General features: G+C 42.2%; 1 protein-coding gene across 1 annotated transcript in view; it reads right to left on the reverse strand.

Annotated features, from left to right (window-relative positions):
* The window catches only part of LOC138293809 (adenylate kinase isoenzyme 1-like), a 159,791-nt gene extending 144,521 nt beyond the window's left edge, over positions 1-15,270 (reverse strand). The window contains exon 1 of the mRNA XM_069233136.1: positions 15,171-15,270. Within this exon, the coding sequence (XP_069089237.1) occupies positions 15,171-15,270 (100 nt within the window). The remainder of the gene's footprint in view (positions 1-15,170) is intronic.
* Between the last annotated feature and the right edge of the window lie 11,838 nt (positions 15,271-27,108).

The raw sequence follows: 27,108 nt of genomic DNA on the forward strand, positions 1-27,108 counted from the left end.
TGAGAATGTGAATAGCAAAAACGAGTAAAAGTACACTCAGGCTGAGATGAAAATCTTGCCAGTGCAGACTTTTATTTTAGTAAGCCCTATGTGGTTTGCCATGAATCACAAAATTATTTGGACAACTATCAAAGCCAAGATTATAATCCAGATCTATCTGTTAGAGAGTAACTAGTTTATACACTAGAACAGATCTTACATGCTATTAGGGAAGTGCCTGTAGAGATTTACAGTCCTTCATGTCAGCAATGCGTTTCAATACCACTCATAAATGACTGAGAATATACCCAAAGACTGAAAGTTGATCTTCAAGTACTAACAGCTCAAGAAAGTACAAAAACATGGCTGGGTATGTTTTAGAAACATTCAAATACCACGTACTCTCCGGTCATTGCATACCGCCTGTTTTAGCTGCCTTGCCAAACTCAAGTAATCCAAAATATTCATAAATAAAAAAAATCCATTAATATGCATACACAGAAGGGTTTAGGATCATCATTGTACCCATTAATGTGTTCAAGTGACATTTTACTCCAAGTGAGAACATTGGGCCAGATGTAGCAAGTCGGCAATTTGCGACTTGCAAATTGCGAGTCCCTGCGACTCGCAATTTGCAAGTCGCAAATTGCTATGCAGTACGGTGTCTCAGACACCGACTGCGACTCGCAATGGGGTCGCAATGACCCACCTCATGAATATTCATGAGGTGGGTCGCAAATTGCGGCCCCATTGCGAGTATAGGCACTCGCTAACATGGAGGCCTGCTGTCGTCAGCAGACCTCCATGTTCGCGACCTGCTTTTCAATAAAGCAGTTTTTTGTTTTTTTTAAGTGTAGCCCGTTTTCCTAACAGGAAAACGAGCTGCACTTCAAAAAAACCGAAACCTTTAGTTTCGGTTTTTTTTCAGGGCAGGGAGTGGTCCCTTGGACCACTCCCTGCTCTGAAAAAATAATTTGGGGTCCAGTCACAAACTGGAAGGGGTCCCATGGGGACACCTTCCAATTTGCGAGTGGGTTACCATCCACTTGAAGTGGATGGTAACCTGACGCCTACTGCCCTCTAGGACCTCTCTGGAATCAATGCCCCATCATGCAACACGCCTGGAGGTGTAGTTGCAGAGATGGTCTTATGGGTGGGGGGGGAGGCTACTGCTGCTGACGTGCTCAAAAGCGATCCTGTTATCAGTCAGCGCAGGGCGCATGCAGGACATGCCATGGTAAAGCCCTGGCCAGGGGCGGGCCCATCTGCGCTCGTCCAAGACTGGGCCCTTTCTCTTGGCTCGATGTTCATTGTTGTGGCACGCATTTCTGGTCTGGAGTGACTAATCAGCAAATGGTAAGTGGTTTTGAATTTTACAGGTTCCTCTGGGATCTACGTGTGTTATTCTGACCTGCTTCGAGGGAAACGTGTGTGTGGTGTTTTTTTTTTCTGTAACTCCATATTTCGTCAGCCTCATTAATGGTATTTGACAGTGGAACCATCGGTAAAGAGAGGGCAGTCTGCAACAAGGCACCAGTATGGGGTAATTCCACTACAATTGACTTCTTTCTGGCCATAGCTGTAAGCGTTGTCTCTAAAGAAATTGACCTGGTGGAGAGAAATTTGTCTCTAGGATGCACAGGATTAGCATCTCTTTCTACTATTGGTACAGCAGTTATGGAGGAGGGGCCTGACCCACCCAACACGGTCAGCCCTGTTGCTTAGGATTCTAGCCAGGGAGAGCCTTTTGCTGGCACTGCTGCACCCAAGCCTAGTGAGGAACTTATGCATCACCAGCATTTCACCAGCTGCTAAGCGTAAAAGAAAGTCTAGGCAAATTGTTGACTCACTATCTCCTCCAATGTCAGGCTAAGCTGACCACAATAGAATGGGTATCACACAGAACTCCGGATGGGACACAGCTTCACAAAAATTTCTAACTACCCTAAAAAAGTGTTTGAACCCTCTGAGAGAGAGACTGGATAATCTGGCCATAGCAGGTTGGAAAATTTTACCTGACAGCCAGGAGCAGGAGAAGATGCTTCAAAAGGGGATTATGAATGAGACATGGAGCCTTGATGCGGCTCCACTCAGTCACACTGTTTTCCAGGTAACTTCTCTCTCTACAGCTAGTACTAAGATATCGTCAAAGGATAATGGCCATCAGCAGCCTGGACCGAGCCTGCAGTCTGGTTTGTGTCTGGCAGCCCCAGTTCCCACACCCAGTCCATCTAGTTCCGCTGTGACCCCAGCGATACCTTGCACTATTTTGCAAGAGCTTCAGTCTGCAACACAGGTCTCTCATTTACCAGTGATTAACCTCCCTCCTGCTTGTTGCCCATACACTGTTGTTCTGGCTGGTTTTTCCCAAGTGCCACTGGCTAGCTAACTATTCTACTTTTAATGTGCAAGACTATGACAATATTTTATTGGTACATCGAGTGGCCTGGGTTGGTCCCTCTATCAAGCCCATGCAAGGAGACTGTATTATTGTTAACTTTAGGTACGATTGTGAGGAAAATTTTGTCTCAGAATTTTCTGTCCTTTATTAGGAATAGTGGTGTTAGAATTCTCCCTCTTGGCTTCTTCTACATGCCTTCCTATCATGGGTGGCTTCCAGTTCTACCCTAGACCCCTTCAACATTAAAGATTCTTGATGATATTAATATTGTGTGTACTAAGCGCTTTGCACAATTAACAGACCTTGATGGTCAGGATTGACAGTCTATGGGTTCCCAGAAACGGAATTCATGCATCAAAGATAGGGAATTAAGTCTCGGACATTTTAGTGGCGATGTTCGCCATTCAATTATATATATGATCTCCTGTCCTCTCGTTATTGGGTTGAACACAGCTAATACCCCCCTACCCTTGCCATGTACTAACTTCCTTTAGTGGGGATTTAGAGAGAAAGATGTATGCTGATGGTCAAGGCGGCGACAAGCACTTTGCTTTTATCAGTTGGAATGTGGCTGGCCTTAAAAGTAAGATCTCCAATCCAGAATGGCTTTCTTTTATTAATAATTTTGATTTTGCTGTGTTTCAGGAAACCTGGGCTGTTTCACCTATTGTATGTAATGGTTTTTCGTTTAGTCTTGTCCAGTGATTGCCTCTCCACATGGGGAGAGCTAAAGGAGGTCTTGTAGAATTAAAGTGTCAATCGTGAATACAGGTAGTTCCGCTTATCAGGCTTTGTTTAGCCGGGATTGTTAGTGCTTTTTTTGGTTTGTATTTAGTTCATTTTTATAATAATTAATTTTATAACTCCTACAGCAGTCTATTTGAGGAGCTGTTTTGATTTTATTGTGGGCTTAAAATCCCAAGAGAAGGGTACCATCTCCCAACCACAAATTTTAATCTGTGAAGATTTAATGCAAAGATGTGCACTGAAAAGGCAGAGCTTGGTTCCAAGAGCTCTTTTCCGGATGTTGCACCATGGGACTCCAGGGGACTGGAGTTGAGGGATTCAGTTGCTCGTTTTTGATCTTGAAGACTTAGTCAACTATTTTCAGGGTCCTTGTCTGGATAAGCCAATGTATAGAAGAGGGACAGGTTAATTAGTGACTACATATTTGCCTCCAAAAGCTGCTTGCAGTGGTGTTTAAATGGTGCAGTGATTGAAACCCCATGGAGCAACCGACCACAATGCCGTACTAGGTTGAAGATGCTTTGCCACTTGACAGGGATAAAAGTCCATCAACATGCAACAGTATCAGCAAACACACCAATGAAGGTTTAACGGTAGGGTGGCACCTTAAAGATCCTACAGTAACTTTAAATAGCATTCTTAAAGAAAATCTTTCGACTTTTCTGGGCTGTTCAGGGGAGGGATCTAGGGATGTGTTATTTTCCAATTATCAACAATTGTGTATCATTATTAAGAACTCTTTATTAAAAACTCTTAAACCCGTGTTATAACAACCTCATTGGTTTGATGCAAATTGTTTGGCTGCTAACCATCGCTTGAGGAAGGTGTTAGCTGGGTCCCCTAGGGATGTCAAAGCAATTCAGGAAGCTAGAAAGATTTATAAATTGACTATTAAAAAAAGGAAGCACTGTTCAGAAAAGATTGGGAAATGCTTGAAATGGCCACTGCATATTACAGCAGCACAGTATTTTGGAGTATAGTAAATGGGCTTTATCAGAGAAACGCCCCTCCAAATCATCTTTTGAGCAGCAATATCTCTGGTCAGGAATGGGTAATGCATTTCATTAATATAGATCAAATAGAGACGGGCAGAGTGTAAGTATGCTTTGCAACAGTCCCTTATCCACTCAAACCCATTGCAAGTCACTGTATAGGAGGTAGAGGCTGCTATTCGTGCTAGGGCCAGCAGTAAGGCACCGTGTCCAGATGGGATCCCCATGGATCTCGTTAAATGTAATTCAGATCTATGGGGACCCTTAATTGCAAACCTACTTAATAACTCTATATGCAATACGATCCTAGGGCCAGATGTAGGAATATATGATTTGGCGACTCAAAAATTGCGAGTCGCGAAATCATATGCAGAATGGTGTCCATGACACCATCTGCAAATCGCAAGGGGGGCGCAAAGACCCACCTCATTAATATTAATGAGGTCGGTCGCAATTTGCGACCCCCTTGCAATTCCCTGCACTCACAGGGATGGTGGCCTGCTGGAGACAGCAGAACTCCATGTCTGTGACTGCTTTTTTAATAAAGCAGGTTTTTTTTTGTATTGCAGCCCGTTTTCCTTAAAGGAAAACGAGTTGCAATACAAAAGAAAAAAATAAACCATTTGGTTTCATTTTTTCAGAGTAGGCAGTGGTCCAATGGACCACTGCCTGCTCTGAAAAAATAGTTTTGGCGACATTCACAAAGGGGAAGGGGTCCCATGGGGACCCCGTCCCTTTTGCGAATGAGTTAGCACCCATTTGACATGGGTGCTAAATGCGAATTGCTTTGCGACCGCATGTGATGCGAATCACAAATAGGAAGGGAACACCCCTTCCTATTTGCGAGTCAGTACCGACTCGCAAAATGGGAATGTGCATCGCGATGCGCGTTTTGCATGGCACAAACTGCGAATTTCGCAGTTTGCGCCATGCAAAACGCTTTGTACATCTGGCCCCTAGAGTCTTGGTCTCTTTCCACGACTGTACCAATTTTCAAAAAAGGAGACGGGGGGTCATCCAAATGCTATAGGCCCATATAATTGTTTGACCGCTTTGTTAAGATATTGAGGAGGGTCTCTTTAAACTGACTGCAATAATGGGCTACTGAGAATAAAATACTATCCCCATGTCACTATGGATTTGGTCCAGGGTGTGAGAAAGTAGTCTCTTTCTAGCCGTGTTACCCCCACTTTTGGCCTGTCTGTGAGTATATGTCAGGGTGTTTTCACTGTCTCACTGGGATCCTGCTAGCCAGGGCCCAGTGCTCATATTGAAAACCCTATGTTTTCAGTATGTTTATGTGTCACGGGGACCCTGCTAGCCAGGACCCCAGTGCTCATAAGTTTGTGGCCTATATGTATGTGTTCCCTGTGTGATGCCTAACTGTCTCACTGAGGCTCTGCTAACCAGGACCTCAGTGGTTATGCTCTCTCTTTGCTTTCCAAATTGTCACTAACAGGCTAGTGACCAATTTCACCAATTCACATTGGCATACTGGAACACCCTTATAATTCCCTAGTATATATTACTGAGGTACCCAGGGTATTGGGGTTCCAGGAGATCCCTATGAGCTGCAGCATTTCTTTTGCCACCCATAGGGAGCTCTGACAATTCTTACACAGGCCTGCCACTGCAGCCTGAGTGAAATAATGTCCATGTTATTTCACAGCCATTTTACCACTGCAATTAAGTAACTTATAAGTCACCTATATGTCTAACCTTTACCTGGCAAAGGTTGGGTGCTAAGTTACTTAGTGTGTGGGCACCCTGGCACTAGCCAAGGTGCCCCCACATCGTTCAGGGCAAATTTCCCAGACTTTGTGAGTGCGGGGACACCATTACATGCGTGCACTGTACATAGGTCACTACCTATGTACAGCGTCACAATGGTAAATCCGAACATGGCCATGTAACATGTCTAAGATCATGGAATTGTCACCCCAATGCCATTCTGGCATTGGGGAGACAATTCCATGGTCCTCCGAGTCTCTAGCACAGACCCGGGTACTGCCAAACTACCTTTCCCGGGGTTTCACTGCAGCTGCTGCTGCTGCCAACCCCTCAGACAGGTTTCTGCCCTCCTGGGGTCCAGCCAGGCTTGGCCCAGGAAGGCAGAACAAAGGACTTCCTCAGAGAGAGGGTGTTACACCCTCTCCCTTTGGAAAAAGGTGTCAGGGCTGGGGAGGAGTAGCCTCCCCCAGCCTCTGGAAATGCTTTGATGGGCACAGATGGTGCCCATCTCTGCATAAGCCAGTCTACACCGGTTCAGGGATCCCCCAGCCCTGCTCTGGCGCGAAACTGGACAAAGAAAAGGGGAGTGACCACTCCCCTGACCTGCACCTCCCAGGGGAGGTGCCCAGAGCTCCTCCAGTGTGCTCCAGACCTCTGCCATCTTGGAAACAGAGGTGCTGCTGGCACACTGGACTGCTCTGAGTGGTCAGTGCCAGCAGGTGACGTCAGAGACTCCTTCTGATAGGCTCTTACTTGTGTTGCTAGCCTATCCTCCTTCCTAGGTAGCCAAACCTCCTTTTCTGGCTATTTAGGGTCTCTGCTTTGGGGAATTCTTTAGATAACAAATGCAAGAGCTCATCGGAGTTCCTCTGCATCTCTCTCTTCACCTTCTGCCAAGGAATCGACTGCTGACTGCTCGGGACGCCTGCAAAACTGCAACAAAGTAGCAAAGACGACTACTGCAACCTTGTATCGCTGATCCTGCCGCCTTCTCGACTGTTTTCCTGGTGGTGCATGCTGTGGGGGTAGTCTGCCTCCTCTCTGCACTAGAAACTCCGAAGAAATCTCCTGTGGGACAACGGAATCCTCCCCCTGCAACCGCAGGCACCAAAAGAACTGCATCACCGGTCCTCTGGGTCCCCTCTCAGCACGACGAGCGTGGTCCCTGGAACTCAGCAACTCTGTCCAAGTGACTCCCACAGTCCAGTGACTCTTCAGTCCAAGTTTGGTGGCGGTAAGTCCTTGCCTCCCCACGCTAGACTGCATTGCTGGGTACAGCGTGATTTGCAGCTGCTCTGGCTCCTGTGCACTCTTCCAGGATTTCCTTGGTGCACAGCCAAGCCTGGGTCCCTGACACTCTAACCTGCAGTGCACAACCTCCTGAGTTGTCCTCCGGCGTCGTAGGATCTCCTTTTGTGACTTCGGGTGAGCTCTGGTTCACTCCTCTTCGTAGTGCCTGTTCCGGCACTTCTGCGGGTGCTGCCTGCTTCTGTGAGGGCTCCCTATCTTGCTGGGCACCCCCTCTGTCTCCTCACGCAATTGGGGACATCCTGGTCCCTCCTGGGCCACAGCAGCATCCAAAAACCCTAACCGCGACCCTTGCAGCTAGCAAGGCTTGTTTGCGGTCTTTCTGCGTGGAACACCTCTGCAAGCTTCTTCACAACGTGGGACATCCATCCTCCAAAGGGGAAGTTTCTAGCCCTCTTCGTTCTTGCAGAATCCACAGCTTCTACCATCCGGTGGCAGCTTCTCTGCACCCTCAGCTGGCATTTCCTGGGCATCTGCCCAATCTCGACTTTGTCGCGACTCTTGGACTTGGTTCCCTTGTTCCACAGGTACTCTCGTCCGGAAATCCACCTTTGTTGCATTGCCGGTGTTGGTCTTCCTTGCAGAATTCCCCTATCATGACTTCTGTGCTCTCTGGGGAATATAGGTGCAGTTTACACCTACTTTTCAGGGTCTTGGGGCGGGCTATTTTTCTAACCCTCACTGTTTTCTTACAGTCCCAGCGACCCTCTACAAGCCTACATAGGTTTGGGGTCCATTCGTGGTTCGCATTCCACTTTTGGAGTATATGGTTTGTGTTGCCCCTATACCTATGTGCTCTCATTGCAATCTATTGTGACCATACATTGCTTGCATTACTTCCTTTTGCTATTACTGTATATTTTTGGTATTGTGTACATATATCTTGTGTATATTTGCTATCCTTATACTGAGGGTACTCACTGAGATACTTTTGGCATATTGTCATAAAAATAAAGTACCTTTATTTTTAGTATATCTGTGTATTGTGTTTTCTTATGATATTGTGCATATGACACCAGTGGTATAGTAGGAGCTTTGCATGTCTCCTAGTTCAGCCTAAGCTGCTCAGCTATAGCTACCTTCTACCAGCCTAAGCTGCTAGAAACACCTCTTCTACACTAATAATGGATAACTGGACCTGGTACAGAGTGTAAGTACCCCTTGGTACCCACTACAAGCCAGACCAGCCTCCTACACAGGGCTAAGTAGAGTAGCAATGCTTGAATTTACATCCGATACTGAGTAAATACTGTCGCCAGGTGCTGTCCACTCTACCTGGCCTTTAGGGTTTTGTCAACTGTTTTCAATTGCGTAAACAGAAGCAAGATTTGGCTCATGTAAATTAAATTAGGGATAGATGTTGCCTTAGTTAATTTTCTGCATGGTCTCTTATGAAAATTTGGGCGCCACTGTGCAATACGGCTAGTCTGGCAAACTGTCCGATATTTGTTCATTAGCTAGTGGGGTGCGGTAGGGGTGCGTGTTGGCACCTCTACTTTTTATTCTATATATTAATAATTTGAATTATTTAAATCTAACTCAACTTTGGATGTGCCAAAAATTGCAAACTCTGCTGTTGGCTTTATTATATGCCAACGATTCCGTTTTGTTGGCTAGAACTCCTGTGCATTACGTACCCTCATTAATTCTTTTATGTGATTTAAGTGTGGTTTAGATATGAAAACACATTTTGGAAAATCACATTATTGGCTTGTGGGTCCGGTAGAAAGGCACTGTCAGCTTTAAACCTGGGTGAAAATTACATTAGTGCTGTCGGGAATTTTTGTTACCTGGGCTTGGATTTCACCTCAACTAATACTTGGCTGACAAGGAAATACAGACAGACCAAAACCTTGAAGGACAGAGGTTTCTCTTTTTAGTTTAGTTAAAAGAAACGTAAGGTCTACAATCTCTCCATTTGTCTAAGTGTATAAAATGCAATGCATTCCCAAAATTGTATATGGAGCTGAGGTGTTGGGGTACCAAAATGCTGCTGTTATACAATTAGAAGAAAATAGAATCTGAGGGATGGTTGAACATCCTCGTGTGCTAATTTTAATTTGCACACCGAATTAAATCTAGAGTATATTTCAGATAACGTTAGATTTGCCCCCCTTCTTGCTCTGGGTAAGTGTGTGTGTAGAGTAACAAAGAGACAAGTTTGAACAGAGAAGTAATAATGGATTGTTTGAATCTGGTTAATCAGCTGTCTATCCCCTAGCTGAATTATCTCAGCAAATCCCTGGCCGACATTGGTCTTCCTAAACTGCTAAGTGCTCCTGGTTGAATCACTAAAACCGATAGAAGGGTTGTGAGGTTCAGGTTTGACGAATGCACCTCTTTGCAGAGGACTCAGGGTGCCATTCGCAAATCTACCATGGGCCATTTTTATTCCACTTGGGCAACTGGTGATACAGCTTTGTATCTCACCCAAGAGTTAACTTGTTGGGAGAGGTCCCTCCTCATTTGATTTAGGCCGGGACTGTCTGGCATTTGGTATGTTTTAATGATCGGGCTAAAGCGTGGGGTAGCTTGCTACCTCCTTGTCCTTGTAATGGTAGGGCAAAACAGTTGTTCATGCACTTTATGCTTTTTTGTAGCTTTTATCGTAGGTTATTTCTATTCTGCCTTAAACCTTTATTGAAATAAATAGCTTTTCAGAAATGTAGAGCAGTCTCAATCTTTCTTCAAATGTTAAACAGCCCTGACATTTGTTATAGAGTGTGCTGCTTTCTCAAGTTGGCTATTCACAGTAGAAAATCAATGATGGGGAGTTAGCTGGGTGGGTGTGATCTTGAGATGGCTAGTAGTTTATCATTTTTAATTCTTGATTTTTTTATCTGATGGATTCTATTTGATTTTAAGGTTCAAAATATGAATGAACTGAGATTGGTATGCTATACTATTGTATTGTTTATCCTGTGCTTTTATGATCTTTTTAATGATCAAATAAAGATTATTGAAACTAAACTAGTCCCTGGATCTAGGAAATGGGCTGGAGCAATGTGCTGAACATGAGTCACTGCAGTAATCAGCGCTGTAGAATGCAGGTGTATGAAGCGGACGTGTGTTGTGGAATATCCTTCCTTGCAAGACTGTGGAAATAAAAATTAAAACTGTCCTGCAGGTGTCCAGCTTCTTCTGCATGGCTGAGGTGGCAAATAAGTGATAAATGCTCCACACGGTCACTCCGTATTTGCCAAACTCAAGAGTTCCATGTAAGATGCAATATGTCTTGGAATATGAGGTTCAAAAGAAATGCCCATGCCTTATGTGTCTGTCTGTGGAAGGTGCATCAGTGCAGGTGTTAAGAATAAATAGTTGCATCCAAATAAGTATAGTGCACTGTGATCTCAACGAACAGTTTTGAGTAATAATGAAATTGTACAAGCAGGGACAGTGTTTCCTGCTGTGGAGAAAGGCAGGGTCTTTCAAAAGCAAAGGAAAAGCATCTGCTAAAGCACTCACTTTCATAAGCACACCTTGGTGCACAAACAGTACATTTGCCTGTGAAGGACATGAGAACGTGAAAAAGAAAAAGTTGTGGATTTGTAAGAAGGTATTGTTTCCACAGGTTGTCAAAACGACTGAAGATAATGCTGCGAGGTGTGCGCTCTTCTACACAATAAGGATTGGAATTGGACATGAAACATGTAAATACATGCTTTACTAGGTCACACAGTGCTGAGGATACATGAGTAGCAGCAAAAATATCAGAAGCCATCTTTTAAAATCTTACAAGAACACTATTTAATTTCAAATCTATCAACAGATTGTCAACAGTCTGTGCTGCGCTTGGTTGGAGCAGCCACTATCTGGGCTATTTACACCTGGCCCCTATTGATCTGAATCAAGTAACAAGAAACTGAAAACAGAACCACAAGTCAACCAAAAAGAGGACTGTTGTTTACTAAAGGCACTTGGAATCACCACTCAGGACGGTCAGACAACTGTGTGCAATCTGATTTTTAAAAGATTCAAAGGAAAATGTGGAGATGTTAATAAGCATCTGATGTTTTAGGATGGGCAACATAGAGGGAAACATACAAAGGAAAAACATCAATACAGTACATCCTCAGGGATGTGGAATTCCTATCTCTCAACAACCCAGGAAATATTATTTGGGGTCAAGAGCAACAAGATTTCATGTTTTTGTCCTTGGGACAAGTAGGCCCAACCTCTTGCAGCACAAACCGTTTGGCTGCTGGTTTACAGAGAAGGAACTGTTTGCAGTTGAGGTAATATGTGTCAATATGTCAATGCTGTTTGAAATTGTATTCATGGTTCATTAATGAAAAGCCTTCATTATTAGGGTGAGCATTATAAATAAACGTTCAGTGGTTACAGTGGAAAGGAAAAAAAAGTGCACACACGTTTGAAAAGTTCAACAATATGAGGCTAAGTATAATGCTCTCAGAATGTGCTCTGATTAGATGCAAATGTTTGGAGAAGCTTGTACGCAAGAGTGATGATTCTTTGCTTTCAAAATAAAATGTTCAGAAAAAAATGCAAGTAGGAAAAAATATGTTTTGCTAAATAATATGTTTTGCTACTATGAAATTTCAGGTGCTATTTCTTTGAAGCGTCATTTAGTAAAAGGTGTTGATGCATATTAGCATGTCCAAAAATTATTCCTAATGGAAAATCAGTTTAACCATTTTCAACAAGTTTATGGGAAGCATGAAAATAAACAAGCACTGGCAAAGCCAACCTATCCCACATTTTTTGTGAGTCTTTTGGTTTTATCAATGCGAGTCTTGTTTTGACATGGCTTTTGTAACACTTTAGTTTAGTTTTGTTACACCACTGATTGCCACAGTAGTTTCTAGCACAGAACAAAACTACTTTGTGTGCCAATATGCCCCTTGTCAAAGAGCAGAATGTGATTACTCACAGTAAAGCCAGCCGATAGATCTGGAGAGAAATAGAAGTTTAATAAAAACAAAATGTCTTTGTTAACGCCAGACCTAATTAGGGACCCAAATCTTAAAGAAAGTCACAAACGTGCACCAATGGTATATGTTGTTGAATTAGTGGCTTTCATCAATTCACAAGAACTTACAGAAGTAGACCAGGAAATCGTACTCCTAGAACATATTTGTAGACTGTATTTTAGCATGAGCAAATATGCATGTGTGTATTTGCTCATGTGAAAATCTTTTGACCGTTTACAAGTTCACTTTCCCTCCAACCACTTTTTTCCCAACCCTGGAAGAATTTCTACTTCTGCCATTGTCAGGAGTAAATTCCCAAACTTTCTCATTATGGGAAAAGATTAGAGAAGAGCTGGTGAAAATCCTTAAAATATGCAAGTGAGATTTGCAGACTCAAAGGCATTCCAGCCCTGGAACTATTGCTTACTGCTTCCTCCAGCCCCAGTATGTAAATCTGCAGAAAGGTGGCAAAATAAGGGATTGCAATTGAAAGTATTCAAGACCTAATATAGTAGTAGCCCTGGCATAATCAGAGAGGCTATTATCAGAGCTCGCTGGCATAATTAGTCGCCGCACTACATGGCACCAAAGGGACAAGTAGATTTTTTACAGGACAAGTAAATTTAAGAAGCAACATTTCCCATGGACAAGTAGACATTTCATTAAATTCCACACCCCTGCATCCTTATGCTCACAGAAACATAAACTGCATTAGAAGTGTCCAAGGAAGAGCAAATCAAAACTATCCGGCAATACCCTTCCCACAGATAGCGCAAACTAAGCATAATTTGAGCATGGGGTTCATGGCACCGCCTGACTAAAGGACTTTTACAACTAGTCACCACTGCAATGAAACCCATGATAGAGCACACTGATCATTTTTGCAGAAAATTTAAGTTTGCCAAACAAACACAAACGAACCCTCCAAAGCGGGATGCACACTCACATGAAACACTGAAATCTTCCCTGACTTAATAAAAATTTACACTTGCATGATCAACTGGGCACAATATAGAGCCAAAATCACTGACTTTATCAGCTTTGCTGGACCCACGGGTTCCTGGCAGTCATCTTCAATAATCAAACTCTGGCTACTATGATACCTTCTCTTACCCTCGCATAAACCAGGACATATAGCACGCTTCCAGAGTTCATCAAGGAGTGTTGCTACCGTGGGTGCTAGAACAAACTTTAGAGTGGAGGTGCGGCCATCAATGTTACGTATCTGAAGTCTTAGAGAAAGTAAACAATTCAAGAGTCAATTAAAAAATTGCAAATGAACCACTCCTATTCAGCAGGAGTGGTAAGAGTGTGGCACATGTCTGGTGGTGCACGTTGCAGCACACTGTCACACATATATTGCTATAGCATGTTGTGGTGACGCAAAGTCATTTACAGACCACACATTTTCCATTAGGAAATGGCCACTAAATTTGCATATACACACAGTTATACTGATAAAACTACACAGTACACAATCAATAATGGGAATCATGTTTTATGAATATTTATCTTTGGGCGTGACAAGTAAGGTGCCTTGATTTGTTTTGATCATTTTAAAATCTAAATTTCAGAATTTACAAAAAAGTGCTTCATTTGTACTTTTCTAAATGCTCATGTATTTGTAATAATTTGTACTGTTCATTTACATGTTTAAATTGTGCTGTGTGTTAAACCAAGACTACAGCCCTTCTTTTGACATATCCTGCACCTCAGCAAGATTGTCATATATTACCTTACAAAATGATCACACTTGGCCACCAGAGAAAGAAAAGTAAACACTGAAGACTTAATCCTACATTTGACCTCTGTCTTTTAACGCAGAGCAAGTGTGAAACTGAAAACAAAATATTATGGCATCTTTTTTGCTCATTTACCTTCTGAACTTCAGCACAATTATTGTGGGAATGCTGCGGCACCCCATGCTAGCGGTGGACGAGCCATTAAAAGCTCAAACCAGGCTCAAACCTGAAGCCTGGCTGTGGCTCACCTCAAGCTCCTGTCGTAAGCTGAAGTCCATACCGAGCCGAGCTTTCATGTGGCTTCTGCATACTGCTCTCACTCTACCCAGGATGTGGCCTTATGGTCAAAGCTGCCAACTGGGGAACAGAGTTCGGGTCAACATCTTCTGATTCTAGGGAAATCATTTAATCTCCTCATCCCTTCAAACAATGCAAGTGACCTTCTGTAATATACTGGTGCTCATGTAAATAGATCCAATAACCTTTGATTCTAGTTTGTGCAATATTTAGAAAAAGTGCACCGAGATAAAAACGCCTTAGCATAAGTAAAGATAAATAGAAACCCATTTATTGACTGATTTGTACAAAGTGAAATCAAAAAACCTGGATGCATTGCAGCTTCCCCACTTAAATTGTGCTATCAGGCAAATCATTTATTTCACTAAAAATATTTTTCTTCATTATCGCGTATGAAAGCATTTTTAAATGTCTGAGTTCAGACTTCCAGTTGTGCAAAAATAACACTTTTAATAAGTACTTTTCAGCGCAGCGTTATCATGTGCCCTATCAGTGTCAAAGCTTTCACATTACAGAAATACACTTTTTTGAATTTTGAAGAGACTTTATCATATTTTACGTCAACTTTGCTGTATGATTTACATAGCGAATATTTTCAGGAATCATTCGTGCATGGGCTCTAGGACCCAAGCCAAACCCTTTGCTCTGCTATTCCATTTAATGTGTGGGCTCGCCAACGTTTACCCCCCAGGACCCCTACTTCCAGCACCTATGGGAACTTCGGTACTGCTCTTCTACCAAATGCCGCTAAACTTTCACCACAGAGGATTAGATTGGAAAACCCAATTTATAAACATCATAGGGCTTTGGACGCATGTACCTTTCTCTCCCTTTACCTCATTTTTTACCCACCCTTCTTACCCTTTGATATGTGACTGTCCTCTGAGTCTGGACCCTTCCAGTTTCACAGCCGACTGCACATTCCTCTGTAACCTGTTATGGACCTATGGATCCTAGGTAATGACCCATCCCTGCTCCATCCCACTCCCTTTCTTTGACTCTCTCTTTTTCCATAACTTATTCTTTCTTTCGCCCTTACCTTGTGGGGGCAGTCTGCTCCGCCGTGACGTCGCGGGGCTGCGGGACCTGTGGTATCCGTGGTCTCCTTGGCCGCTACCATTCGCATTACAGTTCCCCATGGAGGTGCAAACATAAATGAGCGGGAAAGCCGTCAAGCGCAACCAATCACAGGCTCGCTAGGGACCGGAGTGAAAACGCAAGTGCACTGAACGTCACCTACACCAGCGCGTGCGCTGAACGCTCGTCTGGAGCAGTAACTTGGAACGTCGAATTTTGAAGCGCCAGCAAGGTGTTGTGGTCAGCAGCAGGTCTGGTTTGCGCTCTGGCTTGCACGAGCCTTAGGCGGCACCAGATTACAAGCCGCGTATTTCTAGACGTCTTCTGACGTCACAACGGCCCTCTGGCAAAACCGTGGGCATTTAGGGGGATGACCAGTACATTGATCCTACTCCTCTGTGCCACTGGACCTTTGGTATAATGCTACAGTTTCGCCCTTGCTTTTATTACAGATCCACATTATTGAGTCCGTTTTACCATTTGATGACGGAAACGCTATTTCTTCCGCGTGGAATAGTCCATCTCACCGATATTGACTCAAGACCTTTGCCTCTTTACCATAAGGTCAATGAGGTCCATTACTCATTCTTGAGGAGTGGATGTTTTAAATTACGTATTTTTGCTGCAAAGTATACTTAAGAGGGAAGGGTTTTTTAAACGTGAAATAAACGACACATTTATTTTTGCAACTTTATGTTATGTAACAGTTTATTTCATTTTTGGTCCACTGCTTAAGATTGGTTGGCTTTACTGTCACTCTCGTTTGCCTGCTTCTAATGTAGTGGCTTGTGCCCAGTCTTGTGTATGTCCCACCAATGAAGCATATCCAATTTATTTTTGTATTGTGTTCACTTCTAGGGAACTACTTTTCTCTTTTGTTTTCACAGTCCACAAGAGTGCATTTGTTTTCCAGATAACTCCCTTGTGTGCTTCTCTTCCTCCACCCACGCTTGTGTTGCTTCTCCTCTGCCCCTCCTCTGTAATGTGCTCGCCCTGGTGTGCTTAACTTACAGATTCGCTTTCTTGCCCATGTGCTACTCCACCCCTGCTGCATGCTGCTCTCTCGTTCTCTTCAGCTTTCTCCTCCAGCACTATCTCTTTTGCCTGATTGCTATTATCCATCCCATCCATGGCCCTCTGTGTTGCGTCTCCCACCCGCATCCCCCAGTTGCTGCCACATTTGGTAATGCTATCCCCACCCTTGTAAAAAATGCTTTTGCATGTTTTTTTCATTTTATTTAATGATGCAACTCAGATTTGTAAATAAAAAGAAAAAAAACACCAGCCTCATAGGCTTTTTTAGGGTCAAGCCTGCGTCGCATGCGCTTGCGCATGCGTTTCGCTTGCAAGACGCTTTAGGAGTTAGAAAAGGGCTCGGAGCCCCGTCCACATCACATCAGTTCATTAGTTCGTGGGCTTGCCTGTTAAAATCTGCTTGCTTTCATTAGTGGAAGTCACGTGTATGTCATGCCTTTTCCGGTGGGTTGCCCTCCTCGAATTCAGAGACCAATGACTGAAAACATGCAAGGCTCGCTGTTTCCCGTCAGGTTTGTGGACTACTTTTTATCTTTTGTTCGCAGCACGATCTCGCTTGGCAGAAGTCGAGCGCTTTGCATAACATCCACCCTGTTACATAGTTAATTGCACTTCTGCCAGTTGCATAGATAATTGCACTTTTGCTGATAGGTTTCATTACGAGTGAACTATAGCAGTGCAATGGCGTTTTTTTTCTTTCAATGTTGTAATTTTTCTCTCCAATTCATGGCGGCTGCTTTAAAGGAGCCTCCTCTTGTTTCTTTTGTCTCTTCCCACGTCCATGGCGGCGCTTATTGATATTTACATTGTGCATTTATTTTAATTAATGGCGGCTGACTTAGAGGAGCTGCATCTCGGTTCTTAGTGTTTTTAATGTGCATTCAGTTAAGTCTAGTTTTGTAACGTCAACCGACTGTATAACCACCCACATATCAAATATTTCTCTTTTTTAATTGCAAGTGTGCTGCCTAGTTTGCAAGTGCTCCCTGTATTTCTCGTCTGGAATAGCAGAACTTCACAAAAAAACAGAGGCGACAAATCAGGGGAAGACCTCGCACCCATAGACATACCTTTTTTTAAACAAATGTGAGAGACTTTACTGTAGGTCTCCGCCGAGGGCAGGGAGAGAACACTCAGGTACGTAACCATCCAAAATAGCCTTCACACAGCAAAACGAGCCTCACAATTAACTAACGTGTTACTGTCCGTAAATCTGAACCTTTAATCCTTCCCAGCATCGCTGCAGCCACTTTCGCCACAGCCAACCGAACCGAAGTTGCGAGCGGGGATTCTTTTTAAATTGGCAACATTTAAAAAACACTTTTGAAATCCGTCCTTAAGAAAGGCATGTCCATAAGTCTCATTGCTGCTTAGCCCGCCATGCAATCGGTTTGCTCTGGTATAATTGACAACATTTTGAGCTCCTGCTGTGCAAGTTGATTCAAATACCATTGCGCCTTACAGTAATCCGTGATTGGAAGGCACTATTCATTCAACATGCATCTTTATGATACAATAGGCATTGTGCACATAGCTGTTCTCTTTAAATTTTCATTCAACCCCCCTGTCATATCTGAAGCATTTCTTTCTAGCCAGGGCTTGCTTAATCAATTTTAGGCAAAAGTGCTACCTGCAGACATCAACAATAATTTGTAGATTCTTTTCTACTGCCTTAAGTTTCCTTTTCCTTCTGTCTTCCATACATTTCAAAATCAAAGTTTGTTTCCTTAGAAACTTTGCTCGTTTGCACAACATAACAGGACTACTTTAACTTTTTATTTTCCACGCAGCGCGATCGTGCTGAGTTTACCTAGCGTGATCGTGCTGCGTTTTACATAGCACGACCGCGCTCGTTTTTTTCTTTCAATTTGTGTGTCAAGAAAAGTCCAGTCAGGAGTTTACAACACTAATAGCCCTAGCTCAAGCAAATGCGAGACCCGTTGCATTGCAAATGCTTGTTTTAATAATGTAGCAGCATGCTGTGCAGCATTGCTAAAAACCACTGGCAAAGCCAATAGAACTCAAAGGCAAGGCCTATTGGTTTTATAAATGTTTGTTGGGAAGAGGTTACTAGAATATATGTAATGCTACAAGAAAGAACACCAGCAAAAACATGTTTTGGTAGACAGACTTTTTTAAGCTTCTAATCTACCCAATATATATTTCATAGTGCTTATATGGCTTATGTCAAAGACTCAATGGACACCTATCTTTTGGTGGTGGGTTGGCACGCTGCTATCACCTGACTTTATGTGATACTTTGAAAAAGAGTTTTAAGAAGAGTCTCAGTGAGAGGAACTTTGTCTTCACCCACATTTTGGTGGACTTGAGTACAGTGTCTGATTGTATATAAGTTGCGTGCTTGTTCCATAAAATAGTGATTGCTGCACTCCTACAGGCTTAATGTTTTTTCCTAATATGGCCTTTGCTTTCAAACATCATGACACAGTCTTAATTAAGGAGGAAACTCAAGATGCCACATCTCAACTAGGGCTACTACCTAGCCTGTACTTTTAAGACCAGGCCTGTGAAATATTAAGAAAAGCAGTACATTTTTTTATTTTTCAATTCTAAAAGATAAGCCTAAAACAGCAAACACATAATTCAGTTAAACATATTTGAAAATGGTCTAAATTGTTTCAGAATGATTATTAAAGCTAACAGAGCAACACTTGCCATGTTACAAAATAATCCTGATAAATGTATTTAATTTGTTTTCACCTGTCATCTATTGCCTGTTCCAAAATAGCAAATGTAAATAAATGGATATTTATTCTAAGAAAGGTGGCAGTCCTACTCTCAGGATCAGCAGCCGAGTAAATTAAACATCTCTTTTGTTTCCATGATGGGAAAGAAAGTGTTTCTGATTCTACTTAGCCCATTTTGAGCAATAATTGTTTCATCAACTCTAAATGTTTATTAGTGGCAGAGAGTAGCATATGTGCACAGCCAGATACCGCTCGACTATTTTCATATTGCTATGCAAGAGTCTTTGAATTCAGCATGTAGATACAAAAGAAGGGCTGAGCCAAGTGACTCGCTTTTTGTAAGTGGTTGCTGAGTATGTAGAAGATTGCTCCATTCCAGATTGTAAGCATTCTTTATAGAATACAGCAGATTTTGTGGCAAAAGCAAACATTATCATTTGGATTCATATAATAGCATAAAAGTATTTTTATGTGCGTCTACTGAATTATGTACAAATATTTAATACTGTACTATTAAGTAATCGAGAAAAGATTTGGATATCATTCTCAACTCAACATCCTGTGATTACTCCAAATCACTTAATGTGCACAGAAAAGGGGAACGTGTAATGTAGTCTGTTTTTTTTTGTAAAGTGTTCCAATACTCTTGGGCAAGGTTCATGCTATAAAAAAAATGAAAAAAAGGCCAACGACTTAAAGTTGGCAATTAGCACTAACAACAGTGAGGTACCACTCTCACGCTCTGTGTCCAGAAGTGGAAGCTGTCTGCATAAAGTTTTTTGGAACTCGGGAATTCGGACCGCTGCAGAAACTGTGAGGGCGTCTGACCTTATTTGGTCATTTATAGTTTAATTTATAAGGGAACGCATAAGAGGTTTGATGGACCTTTTGACTATGCTTGGAGTGATTCCACTATTAGTTGTACCTCCAATCGACAATCCTTTCAACATAATCTATAAACAAACATTTCATTTTGAGACAATAATCTTTATGCACCATGACCCATTTGGTCACGAATAACCACACCTTTTAGTAAAAATGCGAAAGTTTATTCCCCTATATTAACAATACTAAAGTCACGTAAATTAGTCTCAGTACCAACTGATAAACCTACATGAATATCACCGGCTAACCAAATCTTCTAAGGAATCTCAATGTAACCAAATAATTTTCAACTAAGCATTCAAGAGTTACAATACAAATTAATAGGAAAACTGACTGCGCAATAGAAATTACATACATCTATATTCAACTTATTTACAACATCAACTCTTTGTTAATTGCAGTTTGTTACCATTTCCAGGGCTTCCCAGCTAACCTTCTGATTAGAATAGCATGTTTGGGCTTCGTGCAAAACAGTTTTAGTCAAAGTTAATTCGGAAAAACATCTAAACTATGGCTCTTCCAAAATTGTAGTTGGTACCTAGAAACAAAGTATAATCTACAACAAGGTCAATAGCATTTTGTTATACCTCTCCTCAATTGGATCAGCAAGCTGCGATTTCTCTTTGTCGGTTAGACATCCATCAGGTCAGCTTCAGCAACGGGGCAGTGAAAGGAAATGGCTCAGACACTGGGGACTCTAAGCTATCTGAACCATTTAAGAAGCAATCTCTAAGAGATCAGCATCCACCATTAGCAATTTAGTTAGAAATTAAATCATCAGGAACTGTTTAGATCCTTAAACAGGGCCACTACGGGGACATTCAGAATAGAAAAGAGCTCCCTCTCCCTTGTAGTCTGGCTAAGTTAAAATGTCCTAAAGAGTCTTCCCACGTTGTCATTGGTCAGAAAATTATGCGTTTACAGTTAGACCAATAGAAACTAAAATCCAAATCTAAGATATAACTAAACTGTCTTTCACATGTCGATGATTGGCTCCTCTTCTCCTGTTCTCATCGTCAGGTTCGTCAGATAACTATTTTATTGCAATCCACTCTCCAGTCAGTGCATCCATTGTTGGTTCCTGGGAACATCGCTGTCTCACGCATCAAACTTTACAAAGTTACATTTTCGAATACAAGATATTCTAGCGACAGTTCTAATGAGAAAGCTAAAGTCATCTGCAAAACATTTGGTCAGCACAGTGTGAACAATGAAAGCATTAATTTTCTGATCATACATTTTTCCACTAATTTTATTAAACATGGCAGCATGACATGAGGTTGTGCAGACTAGGCCCCAAACCTCGCTAACTTTAAAGCCTAAACTTAATAAAACAAATACATAACATGTAATCATTAATATGACAAAATAATACACGTGTACATCAATCAATCAATAATATGCATTCACTAAAAGCATTACATGTTTCATGGCAGACAATCAAGTGGGCATATTTTCCAAGTCGCACATTATTTTCTATGTTAGCCTAATTCCATGCACATTCTTAACCCATAATGAATGGCAATCATTAGTAATTAATTCAGCTTTTACAATCCTTCCTCTGATGACTAAATATGTTATCATACCTTATATCATTCTATACGAATTTTTGTTCACCTAAAATTTGGATTCTCTGTAACTTTTATTTCTTCTTTCCCTTCTCGAATTTTCTCTAAAGCATTTCTCCAATTTAATTTCTTTCCTCCTTTTTCAATTTCTTCATTTTAAACGTGATGCAATTTATAAATTCCCCAATTATACAAGTTACAATAATCAGTATTATCTGTATTATTTTCAAAATTATCCCTTTCCCTAAGCTGCCCAGGCAATTTCCCACAAAAGAAAAACCTTTGCCAACCTTTTCCCAAAATCCCGGTTCTTTCAACTCTTTCAAATCAGTTATATCATTAGTCGGCCTCTAATTTCTTTACTATTCTTAGGTATAAATGTGCAACAATGTTGTGAGTTCAGCATTTTACACAATCTTTCTCCAAGCCCTTCTCTAACTTTGCCTTAAATGCCTTTCTCCTGTCATCAGTCTGACCTAAGAAACTCTTTTCTATAGGTGTAAGCAAGCATGTCAGGTTGTTTCTGTGAGCGTGAGCTGTGCCAAGGGTTCATGTAGGTTCAAAGAATCCTCTCACTAATTCTGTATTATTTCCCCTAGCTACTCTACTCAGGTACTTAATTATAGGAACAAACGATAACAATAAATCATGATTTGAATAGAAATACTGAATGTATTCCTGGGTATATAATCTTGTTAGTAAAATACTGCAACTTATTCCATAAATCAGAGGCAAACTATGGTAAGTAATTCCATCCTTTACTGAGGAAGGAATTTGCGTACAAATATAACAATCTCTTGCATTCATCATCTCAAAATACTCACGCGATAAGTGATAGAAAACATTAGAAGAAAGATCTCCTTGGGTGCTGTCTACATGCCAACTATTTCTCATTTCTACTAAACATGTATTTCTGATAGGTGTAGTAGTCGTCTCTAAAGCAGAGGTATGGTTGGCTACAACCTTGTCAAAGAAGTCATACTCACAATCAATACAAAACACCCTATAATGTATACAATCGCCAAACCAATACCTATGTATTCACAGCACCTATTATTCCTAACCTGCTGGTTGTGGTTACTCATGATCTGTAAAGAATCAGAAAGTAGAAGAGAAAAATATAACTATGCAGCAAAAAGCAAAACAAAAATGAATCTTCAATCTTATTTAGCAGTTATTTACAGCTTTCAGTCTCTTTTCCAGGACTTTGTCAAAAATAGGAATCTTGTCAAAAACGGCAATTGGTCAAAATCGGTTAAGCAGCTTGTCAAATCAGATTATTTCAAAAGTCTCTTCTGGTTACTTTCAATTGTCTCTTTTTCACTTTTCTTAGTTCCACAATTTTAGAAAGTTCAGTTCATTGATCTTCTTCATGTGCCAAATTATTTACCTTGAATTTCTCGATCAAAACAAAAAGATAAAAATTCACTCTGCCATTCACTTGTCGTTGCATATGCCCATTCAGGACCTGAGTACCTTCTGCTTGCAATTCGCTTTCTTTTCAATCTTCGATCTCCATTTAACTCTCCATCGCTCAAATCTTCTCGTCTTGTTGTTTCTATTTCTTCTTCAGTTGTTGTCACTGCAATTGCTTCTTTTCTCTTTGCTTGTGATTTCAGCCACTTATCTCCGATCAGTGGACCTTTTGTCAATGCTCTTTTCAGTGTTGGATTTGTAACTTCTCTTTGTGCTGCAGGATTTTCACTTGATGTACCTGCGACTGGTTCAGGAGGAGTCAGATCATGTTAGCTTCCACTTCGTCTCTCACAGGAGTGTTTACACTGTTTTCGGTCTGCCCAGATTCAGTCTATGATTCTCCAACTTCCTTCTATGATTCTGGAGTTTGTCCGGGAGTTGCTGGTACTCTCAATAACTCTTCTTCATTGTCCAAAGGACAGGGTACTTTCAGAGTCTCGCTGGCTTGAATCCAGTTGGGTACTCCAGCGCACTTCACAGCTGTAGTAGTAACCAGTACTACTTGAAACGGCCCTCTCCACCTGGGCTCAAAGCAAGTCTTCCTCACGTGTTTTCTGATCACAACCCAATCTCCAGCTCTCAGGTTGTGGCTTTGATTTTGAGTTGGTTGCAGTGTGGTGGCTTCCACCTGATGAGAGAAAGAGCAAACCACAACAGCCAGACCCTTGCAGTAATCCAACACCATATTATCTGTTATGTTCACAAGTACATTGGCAGGAACCACTGGCAATCTCATAGCTCTGCCCATGAGGAGTTCATGCGGCGACAGTCCAGTTTTCCTTTTGGGTGTGTTTCTCATACTCATCAGAACTAACTGTAGTGCGTCTGGCCATTTCATATTCGTGGACTCACACATCTTGGCAAGCCTTCACTTCAAGGTATCATTCATTTGCTCAACATGTCCTGACGCTTCAGGGCGTTAGCTACAATGCAACTTCTGCTCAATGTTTAAAGCTGAACATAGTAATTTAATTACTTCATTATTGAAGTGACTCGTCTTTCTGATTCTAAAGAGACTGGAAAACCAAAACAAGGTATCAGTTCCCTAAGCAACAACTTTGCTGCTGTAAGGCTGTAATTTCTTCGTGTGGGGTAAGCTTCAATCAAATGACCAAAGATACAAACAATCACCAACACATATCTCAATTCTCCACACACAGGCACGTCAATGAAATCCATCTGCATCCTGCTAAATGGACCTCCCGCTCTTCCAATGTGGCTGAAATTAAACACAGCTCTTTTACCAACGCTCATCTGCTTCAGCAAACTTTCTAAACTTTGGATTGAACCAAAATTTTCGAATCATGGCATCCCTTCCAACATGTGCTTGACCATGATAATATCTAGCCACTTGAGTCAACAAATTGTTTGGTAAAAACACTTGTCCCTCCCCAAACACCCAAACATCATCCTCATGCTGAACATATTTCAATTTTAGCCAAGTTTTTTTTTCCTCCTAGTCAACATTATCATGAAGTGCTTTCAACTCTTCCCAAGTGTTAGTCACATTTAGGGCATAACTGGTACATATTTCTTCCTCAGGTAACAATTCCCATTTGTCTTTGAACAATATAGAATTCAATGCACAAAACCTTGATCCGCATATCCATTTCCCATTGAAACAAAATCTTGTGATTTCATGTGTGCACTGCATTTCACCACAGCAATCTTTTCAGACATTAGTAAAGCTTGTAACAAATCATTAATTCTTTCACCATTTCTAACTGGTGAACCAGAAGAGGTCAGGACACTTCCCTGTGACCATAGCTGGCCAAAATCGTTGACTATTCCAAATCCATACTGGCTGTCAGTATAAATGGTAACTTTAAGCTGTGCAGAGACATGGCATGCTCTCATAAGTGCTACCAACTCAGCCACTTGTGCAGAATACAGTCCTCAAAGCCAGGACACTTAGAGTATACCAGAAATTGTGCACACAGCATATCCTGCTCTCAATATCCCCATGTTATCTCTTAAATAGGAGCCGTCAACGAAGATAATTTGGTCATTTTCTTCCAATCGAGTATCTTTAATATCAGGTCTAGGTTTTGTGCACAAATCAGTAACCTCTAGACAGTCATGTTCAACTTCCTTTAATTTGTCTGTGTCAACAATTTCATTTGGAAGCAAAGTTGCTGGATTGAGCACTGTACACCTTTTCAAAGTTACATTGGGAGAACCTAGAATTACAGTCTCTTAGCGGGTCAACCCAGCATTGGTTAAATGTTGGGTCTTGGTTCTGGTAAGCAAAACTTCAATGGAGTTAGGGACCATAACAGTTAAAGGATGTGCCATCACAATGCTCACACTCTGTGTGAGGCTCAGTCCAACCGCTGCTACTGTGCGCAAACAGCCAGGTAAACCTGCTGCAACTGGGTCCAAAGTAGCTGAAAAATATGCTACTGGGTGGTTTACACCATCATGCACTTATGCACTCTGTAAAAACAGAAAAAGAACGTGCATCACGCTCATGACAAAACAGTATGAAAGGTTTTGTGTAGTCAGGTATTCTTGAAGCCGGAGCTTTGCTCAGACTCTTTCTAAATTCATTAAAGGCTTTCATACAGGCTTGGTCTAACACTAAGGGATCAGTACCTTCTTTGTTTGTCAGCTTCTGCAATGGCTTTGAAATGATCGAAAAGTTGGGAATCCACTGGCTACAATAGCTCACAATGCCCAAAAACATTCTAACATCTCTCTGTGTAGCTGGGGGATTCATCTGTAACATGGCAGTAACCCTTTCTCTGGAATTTTTCCTAGCTCCCCTTTCGATTAGGTGTCCCAAGTATTTCACTTCTTTCTGACATTACTGTAATTTTGCTGGTGACACTTTGGCCCTCATTACAACCCTGGCGGTCGGTAATAAAGCGGCGGTAATGCCACCAACAGGTCAGCAGTAAAAAAAATTGAATTATGACCTCGGCGGAAACCGCCAACACAGACAGCCACTTTAACACACCGACCGCCACGGCAGTAGCAACAAGCACCGCGGCGGTAACCGCCAAAAGCCAGGCAGAAGACAAGGTTCCGCCCACTGTATTACGAGACACCAATCCCCCACTTTTTCCGTAACGGTACCAACACCATCAAAAGCGGAAACAGTACACAGAAGAGAAACAACTCACCTCTGGACACCCAGTGAACAACCACAACGTCATGGATCCCAAACTACAGGCGTTACCCATGCTGGTCTACCTCCTCCTACATCAGGAATACCAACGCCGACGAAGACGACCACAGTGAGTACCGCCCCTAGCACACAGGGGAGGAAAAAGAGAGTGACACACACCCGCAACACCCCCACCCCCAACACCATACACACAAACAGATGCAGTAACATTACATATCCACCCCGTACCCCTCAGGAATAATGGAGGACAAAAGGAAGTGATTGAAGTGAATGTAATAAGATCAAAATCCTGAAAAACGTCCTCAAATTATAAACAGTATTTACAGATATACAAATGGAGGGACTCTGCCCAGTCCATAATGTCAATACCTATGGCCCTCATTACAACATTGGCGGTAAATCCCGCTTACCACTGTGCAGAAGACCACCAACACATCGCTGCGGCGGAGGAATTCCACCACAGCTATTACGACCCACAGCTCGGAATCCGCCAAAATCTAGACACCCACACAAGTCCGCCACACCAAAGGTCAGTGATAAACTGGCAATAAAAAAGCCTCCACCGTCACACCAACAGGAATACGCCCACACTATCACGACCCACGAATCCACGCGGCAGTCTTTCAACCACGGTATTCCATTGGCGGTACACACCGCCGCGCTCATAATACACACACATTTACAAAACACAACCACATTGGACAATTCGAAATACACACACCTGATACACATACACACACCACTCCCACACACCCAATACAATATAAAACACACACCCACATCACCCACAAACCCCAACGACAAAAATTTAGAACGAAGCACAGAGAGAGACACTGCCATCAACAAACTAGCATCCACAGGCACACAACACCATCACTCACACAACATCCATGCACCTCACACAAACACTTCCCCTCACACATCACAACACACACCACCTCACACATCACCCACACCAAGGCACCGCAAAGACACCCCAGGTTCTCTGAGGAGGAGCTCAGGGTCATGGTGGAGGAAATCATCCGGGTAGACCACAGCTATTCGGATCACAGGTGCAGCACACCTCCATAGCTAGGAATGTGGAGCTATGGCGCAGGG

The sequence above is a fragment of the Pleurodeles waltl genome, chromosome 4_2, assembly GCF_031143425.1.
Source record: "Pleurodeles waltl isolate 20211129_DDA chromosome 4_2, aPleWal1.hap1.20221129, whole genome shotgun sequence".
Taxonomy (NCBI): domain Eukaryota; kingdom Metazoa; phylum Chordata; class Amphibia; order Caudata; family Salamandridae; genus Pleurodeles; species Pleurodeles waltl.